We start from the raw sequence: 8609 nt of genomic DNA on the forward strand, positions 1-8609 counted from the left end.
TAGAACTTCTCAGTGGGTCACCCATCCTGAGAATGCTCTCGCGCTAACTTGCTTAACTTCGGAGTTCCTACGGAACCCAAAGCCAGTGAGCTTCCAAAAGGCCTTGTGCTAGGTAGATATGAGAATATACATATAAGGCTTACAAGATCCACTGGGATGTTACAGTTACGATGTGGGACACACGCTTTTGAGTTTTGACACATATTTTGACATTTATTTTGAAGGATCACTTCGTAATGAATTTTAACGATCCGAATAATTTATATTTTAGTAATCATTCATAGACCATCCTTGTAAAAATCAAACAAATCCAAAATCATTAAGGCATTCATTTGTAATTAAGAAAATAGATGACTACGGTTCTACAAGAAAACACCAAATTTAATCCAACAGTCATATTGTTTCAAATTTGGTGATTTTTCGTAGACATGATCTTTGAGAATGACCTAAAAGATAGACGGTTTAGATCATTAAAATACGTTATAGATCAAACTCTACAAAAACTTGTGTCAAAATATATGACAAAAAGATGTGTCTCCGGATCTTTATTAACTTATATATATATATATATATATATATATTATTTATTCATTATATATAGGAAAAATTAGGTTCTCATCTCTATTTTTTCTACTCCATTAATTAAGATCCTTTTCAATTTTTAATCAAGGTCTTTAGGTTTTATGAACCTCATTAATTATTTCAATAATAAAATATTTACATGTCAAGATAATTAAATTTATTTCTTTTTAATTAAATTGTATTTCTAAATATATTCATTTAGAGTTAGAAAATTTACATTTGCTATATTTATATTTAGGCTAAACTTTTGTATCATATATTTCTATTTTTAGTTTGTACCCATTTTTAATTTGCAAGCCTTTAAAAAAAAAAAAAAAATTATACCAATTTTCTTTTCAGTTTCAATTTGTACCCATATATTAATTTCTTATTGTGTCCATATTTTTTAAACTTTTATTTAAAATCATAATTTTTTAACCTTTTATTTGTATCCGTAATTTATTTACAATGCACCCATTTTTATTTAAAGATGTAGCACTTTGTTAATGCAAAATGTACCAATTTTTTTGTTTTGTAAGTACCATTCATTTTATGTAAAATGCACCAATTTTTTTAATGTAAAATCTATTTATTTTTTAATATAAGATGTACTCATTGTTTTTTTTTTTAATATTAAATGTACCTATTTAATTTATATGCAACATGCCCATTTTTTTGTATATATAAAATGTACCAATTTTTTGTATGTGCAATGTACCCACATTTTTATATAAATGTACCAATTTTTTATACGTAAAATGTACCCAAATTTTATTATATAAATGTACTCATATTATAAAAATAAAAATCTAAAATGCACCCATAAGCAATTTTATTGTTGTTGAAACCCATAAGCAAATTTCAATAATTAATTGGTGGTGTAAATAAAAGCAAAATAACGGTTTGAGTCTTTATTGATATTATTACATATCTTTTATTATTATGTTATTTATGTGAAGAGGGACCTCAATTTAAAACATAAAATACATAAAATTTGAGTTTATAATAGTTAAGAACTAAAAACCGCAACTAAATTATCCATTATATATATATAGGCAAATAGGGGCCTCATGAAGCCCACTTTCTCTCTTTTGAGAAGGAATAAAACAATCAAGAGAATATGTACCTGTACCTGACCTCATCAACCAAAACCCTAATTTGTGTGATGCCACGATCCGTCCTCGCTTAATTACTTTTTTATCTTCAATGACTTTTCGCTTAAAAAGTTGACATTCTTTTTCCAACTTACGCCACCCGCACACGTATAACTATAAGGACCTTATCCCCACACATTCTCTCACATATTAGCTACTGTGAACGAAAAAGAATACTCAAGAAAGGTACACATATCATATACGTTAAAGTGTGAAGGTTCATGATACATGAATAATATTGAATAGTCAAACAATGATCTATGAATGAGAACATGAACATTTGAACAAACGCTTTGAATAATAAGGTTAATTATTTTGTAGAGTGCTAGTAAATGAGTGACTAACGTCGAGTTAAGTTACTAGCTAGTTAATTTTTGAATACTTCTGTATATATAAGACCTCTTACTCTAGATTGCAGTTAACATGTGCTTAAATATATATATATATATATATATATATAAAAGTTTTTCTATATTGTGGTTAACAACATATTTAAATGTGTTCATATCGTTGACATGAAGTTAATATATCGTTTGAATACTGCAAACTTACGTGATCATGAATATTTTATCCGCAGTAGAATGACTGATATATGTTATATATGATTATATGAAAGACATGCATGCATATGTACGAGATCAAAAATAGCCATGCATGATTGCATATACATGCTGTAATAAGTACGAGAGAGTACGGTCAAGGAAACCTACAATATGACTCTTGCAAAGATGACCCTTGGCTAGCTCCCAATTGGCCAATATTGCGCCATGTAGAGAAGGCCAATAGGCCATTGTTCCTTAATAAAGTATTCTGTCACAGGCTTTATACAGGTCACGACATACACATGAGAATATGAAATGAGACCTGAAATCACAGATATGATATACATATGGCATAAAGAATTATAATACCTATATATATGTGACAGATATGATCTACATATGGAATTAATAAAGAATTATAGTACCTATATATATACATATATATGAAATGAGTAGTATAAATTACGTATAGCTAAGAGACGTTACCATCAATTTGCATGATCAAGATTCGAAGTAGTGATGGAAAGTCGATCAAAAGAAAGTGAAGGGTCCGGACCTTTCCATTTGATGGGAATCATTCTTCTAGAGATGATTGATCAATATATCATCATGTCGATCGACCTTTCAAAAACGTTGTTTATGCATGCGCGGTCCAGACTAGATATTTATTAAATGAAAATATGATTTTAGCCATTCAAACTCAATTTTCTTCATATAAAACCCTACATAACTTTTTTACTTAAAGAAAACTCAATGACTAGGATCCATATAAGCAAATTCATTAGCTTCATATTAATTCACACATTTTACATTTTTCACATGTCTAAAATACCCCTATTACATACTTGATATAGAGAATTAATTGTAAGGAAATAGTAAATGATTTTGCAACAAGAAAAAAAATAGACATTAAGGTTAAAAATTTATTGCATATTAATTTTTTAGAAAGGTTTTGAATTTTCATAAAACTATTCGATTTAGTTTTTTCACCCTACTCTTGAATACTTTTGAATCTATCCCTTTTTATTAATATATTAGAATATTGTATTTCATTATCTACATGCACATTAATTTACCTACAACAATTATACCATGGGTGTAATATAATCTCTTTTTTACAATGATGCAAAATAATATTTATACCAACAACAAAACGTGTGTAACATATGTACTAATTACATGGAAAATAATTTACCTATATTAAGAAGGAATGTAGTTCGATGCATAATATTAAAAATATTATGTTACACCCATGTTTATATAACAATAACACGTGCCTAACATATCTAACAATACATGGAAAATAATTTACCTACAAGTTAGAGAAATGTTATTTGGTTGGGTGTAGCATAAATTTTTTTAATAATTGGAAAAATTAAATATAACTAGGTCTCGTGTAATTTTTTTTTATATAATTAGAACAAATTAATTTACCTACCCTACTCTTTGAAATGTTCATTTCCAATGATGCAAAATGTTCATTACCTAACTACAAATTAATTTCCAATAATTTACCTACAACAATTATACCATGGGTGTAATGTAATATCTTTCTTTACAATGATACAAAATATTGGATGTACCAACATAAAAACTTGCCTAACATTAGTACTTGTATTGGAAAATAATTTACCTATAACAAGAGAAATGCAGTTTGATGTATAAAATCAACAATATTATGTTCCACTCATGTTTATACAACAACAAAACGTGTCTAACACATATAACAATACATAGAAAATAATTTACCTACAAATTAGAGGAAAGTTATTTGATTCAAAATATATAATATAGGTGCAGTATTTTTTAAAAAATAATTGGAACAAACTAATTTACTTGCCAATTAATATGGATAAAATTGCTACAAAATATATCATAAAAAAAAAAAAAAAAAAAAAAAAACCACTTTTCTAGTTTAACATAGATACGGTTAATGCAAACACTTTTTTCATTTTATTTCACTTTTTCTACTACTTTTAATTTGGCATAAATTTAGAAATTTGAAAAAGGGACCATAAAGTATGAGTGGCATGAGTGTAAATAAATTACATTAATAGGTCAATAGTGTTCCTATATGTTTGCAAAATTTAAATTTGGGCTTAAACTAGATCTTTAAAGATATATGAGTTTTTATCAAGAAATAATGAATTGTAAGAGCTAAAATCTAAAGCACCCTATTATTAATTTCTTGGAACATAGGCAAGAAAATAACAAATAGGGTAAGCCAAAAGCAGCTATCTACATCACTTTGACATGGAAAGATATATATAGAAGATAACATTTAGGACCAAGGTAGGACCTAATGGCATATCGCTTTGTCTTCTTCCATGTACGGCAGCGTGTTTTTGGATTTAGGACATGCCCCACCGTGTATCATCGTCGGTTGAAAGAGAGAGGAGAATGATTGGTTAACTAAAATTTTAGTTTAGGTCGCAAATTTATTTTGACATTTCAAAATGCAATGAAACCCAATGGCCTCATTTGGCACATCGGATTAAGTATTGGATAGAATAAATAATGCAGAGGCGAGATTTATACACTAAATAGTCATCGTATTAACGAATACGGTCCAAATTGATTAGTACGCCTCATACTCGCTAGTTAGTATGCTCAAAAAGCTCGGTATAATTAGTTGGCCTCAAAACTAAAAAACACGGTTTGCACCCCTCTTGCATCTGCTTCGTCGTCTCACCTCTGTTGCTAGAGATTTAGACCTAAATCAGCATAACCACTCCCGCTCACACCTGATTGCATCATCTTCCTCATGGGTGTTTTCTCATTTCATCTTCATTGTCTTCCTCTTCCTGCAATTTTCCATTTTTTCCCCTCTTTTTCTCTCCATGTCTTGTATCTTTTAGTTTGTGAAATTTTTTTTTTCTCTATTTGATGGATCTGTGATTCTCGATAATTTGTTATTTTTTCTATTTGATGGATCAGTTTGTGATTATAATTTTGGTATGGGTTTCAAAAGGATCCCGAACCTTTGAGCACTTCGTCTTCCGTGTTCGTCTCTCTGGGTTTCTTTTGTTTTGGTTTTTTTTTTTTTTTTTAATTTTTTAATTTTGTGAATTTTTTTTTGTTGAATATATATATTTTTAAATTTGAATTATCATTCCAAAAATATTATTAACAAGTAATTAAAAAAATATAATTGATCCTCTTAATACGGTCATTAGTCCAATATTGCTACTAATTTAGTCAGTACTAGCCAATGAATATTTATCCTATCCGACTGAAATAGTCAGTATAGTCCAAGTTGCCAAACGAGGCCACTATGTATTAGGCTTCTTTGTGGGGGACCTAATTAATTATGCATTAGTACTTGATAAGTTTTTTGAGTTGTAAGTAGTTTTGACATGTACGTATGAACACTGCAAATGTATAATTCTTGTGGGCATGTATTTTTCTTTCACTTGGCTTTCTGTATCATTTTCATGAATTGGATGCGAATCCAAATGCAAAAAAGGAGGTCCCAAATGGATAAAACCAACTAGTTTATCCAACTCAGCAGATGCTCTCAAGGATAGATACGGCAGATCAAATACAACAAACCCTTTGTTGTAGTGTGCCGTTGATCATCAACTCACCGAGTACCATAGCCTTTTCTATGGGCAGAAAAAGTAGAGCATACAGAAATGAGTGCGTCTTTGTGTTAACATGTCATATGGTGTTACCTTCCCAAAAAGAAAACCCTAACAACAGATATGTAAATAATCAATCTAGAACAAGAGAAAGAAATGAAAAATGGATACAGCAAAGGTGCGTGTTTAGGCAATAGGCATATATATGGAACAAGATAAGAATGTGAAGCCGTACAAATTAATTACACGTCTCTAGAATTTCCGTATGCAAAAAGATTCGGTTAATTTTTGTGCATGCAACTTTCATCCTCTTAGCTATAATTTGCAACATTTGAATCGCATGGCCTAATTAAATATCTGTGGGAACATTCCTATTTTCCTTCACTATCAAATGAAAGAGCCCTTTAATTTCTAGCTATCTAAAGCCAACAATGCCAATCCACTCATCTCCCATGTCCCTACCCTATATAAACCCTTCCATCCCTCCCCAAATACTCACAACATCCAACTTCAAAAAAAATTTCGACACATTTCACTTCAGTTCCCATTTGCTCTCCTAAACCCTAACCTTCATCTTACACTTTTGAAAAGTACTACTAGCTGCATTTTGATCAGCAATGGAGGCGGTAACAAAGATGGCATCCGAGAGACCAGTGGTAATCTTCAGCAAGAGCTCGTGCTGCATATCTCACTCGATCAAAACCCTGCTTTGTGACTTTGGGGTGAACCCAGCAGTGTATGAGCTTGATGAGATGCAAAGAGGGAGGGAGATAGAGCAAGCTCTCTCTAGGCTGGGATGCAACCCTACTGTGCCTGCTGTGTTCATTGGCGGTGAACTTGTGGGTGGAGCCAATGAGGTCATGAGTCTTCATCTTAAGCGCTCCTTAATCCCCATGCTTATGCGCGTCGGAGCATTATGGGTTTGATTTAGCTAATTAACTTACATAACAGGAGCTTAAGATTCCTAGTTATGCATGCTTGATATATTACTAAACAAAAAGAAATGTCGGAGTCGGATTATATAATAAATATATAGCATATATAGAGCATGTAAGAGTTTTCAATAAGGTTATTAACTTATGATGTACTCTAGCTTTTTTGTAATACGCTATGTTTCTTGTTCTGGTTATTATGATAATAAAATCTTACTTTCATTAATCCTCGTACTGTAAGACTTGAGATTCCTAGTTATGCATGCTCAATATATGCATGGCATGCGTGAAATATCTTATCTATACAAGTTTACTTTTACGCGTGAGAAATGATATGGGTCAGAATGAAATGCATCATATATGGGTGAAAAAATAAGTTTGGAGGGAGCGAATTACAGCAGAATTCTCAGCTTTATTGAATTGGGAACTCGCCATGGTTCCTCTTTACTCTCCTCTCTACTGAGGATTATACGATTTGGGCATCTGTAGCCCTCAGCCCTCATGCTATTTTTAATTATTTTTGTAATACAACATATCCATACAACCTATTAAAAGCATTTCCATCTATTTTGGTTGATTTACATCGAGCACTAGACTTATTTCAGTTACTATTTACTTAAATGGTAAATTTTCATGGCTGTTACTGTTCACTTCCACTCATTATGAATAGTAACTGACATGACTGTTACTGTTCCTCATGATTAGTGTCCTGATTACCGACATAATCTCATAAATTTTCTTCCACAGATTAGGACACCTCTGCTCATTGCCCGTAACTGGACAATGGGTAACGGATTTCCAACGCTCACACAAGAAAACATCTTCGGCAGTCGACCATGCGATTTCGGCTTCGACTCCACCTTCGACGGGAAATGTCATTTTTGTAAGCACAAGCAAAATAGGAATAGACAATGAAATAAGAATGTAGAAAATAAAAGATTGTGTAGAATTTGGTGTGGGAAGAGCAAAATTTTTTTTTTTAGTATTTACATACAAAATTTACGAGTAACCGTTAGAATACTTTTTTTTTTTTTTTTTTTTTTCATTTTTTTTTCTGGATTTTAAAATATTATTATGACGGAAAATAGTAAGAACCGTAGGATTAAAGTGAGAGTTTGAAATGGATGTCTGCGATGTGGCCATGTGGCTAGTGACCGTTGGAAGCCCAGTCAACCATTGTGACGGGCTCCAAGCGTCAGTTTCTATCATGCCACTCTCTTAGGTGGGCACGTTTAGCTGACGTAAGTGTAATAGATTTGGGTTTAGACTAAGAATTGACATGGCGCCATCCATGACTGGTGAGCCTTGGGGACCCAAAAATGGGTGGAGGTGTGTTTGGGATCTAGCCATGTCAATTTAACAAGGGTGAAATTACTATAATAGAACATTATTTGTCAACCAAAAAAATGTGAAAATTCCATTCTAACCTTATTAAAAAAAACCAAAAAAAAAAAAAAAGGCAATATATTAAATCAAACACAAAACAATTTGCTTTTTTTTTTCCCTCTCCCTCAAAGCCAAGTAATACCACAGTTTTTCTCTCTCTTCTCCATAACTTCCAACCCGTTAAAAACAAATCATCACTCTAGTAAAAAAAATTATATATATATATATATATGTATTTCTCACATATACTCTCACATACAGGGTGTGTGGCCCTTGTTAGTTTATATTAAGAATAGTGAATTATTTTAATTAATTTAGACACACAATGGGAAGTTATAATAATTTTGTATCAAATTCGTCATTTAAGTGATTTGAATAAAAAAAAATTCAGCTTATAAATGAAAAAATTATCATGCTATCTTCTTTGTCAAGGTGAAATAAAAAAAAAATAAA

General features: G+C 31.2%; 1 protein-coding gene across 1 annotated transcript; it reads left to right on the plus strand.

The window, feature by feature from the left end:
• The first annotated feature begins 6315 nt into the window (after positions 1–6315).
• On the plus strand, positions 6316–6996 carry LOC137738309 (monothiol glutaredoxin-S2). Its single transcript, XM_068477948.2, has one exon. The coding sequence runs from the start codon at positions 6456–6458 to the stop codon at positions 6762–6764; it is 309 nt and encodes a 102-aa protein (XP_068334049.1). The 5' UTR covers positions 6316–6455; the 3' UTR covers positions 6765–6996.
• Positions 6997–8609: the final 1613 nt, after the last annotated feature.

This window comes from Pyrus communis, chromosome 13 (genome assembly GCF_041283825.1).
Source record: "Pyrus communis isolate YQ-2024b chromosome 13, ASM4128382v1, whole genome shotgun sequence".
NCBI lineage: Eukaryota > Viridiplantae > Streptophyta > Magnoliopsida > Rosales > Rosaceae > Pyrus > Pyrus communis.

What these genes read in the sequence shown, in the direction of transcription:
- LOC137738309 (XM_068477948.2), top strand. Translation starts at nt 6,456, where the DNA reads ATGGAGGCGGTAACAAAGATGGCATCCGAGAGACCAGTGGTAATCTTC.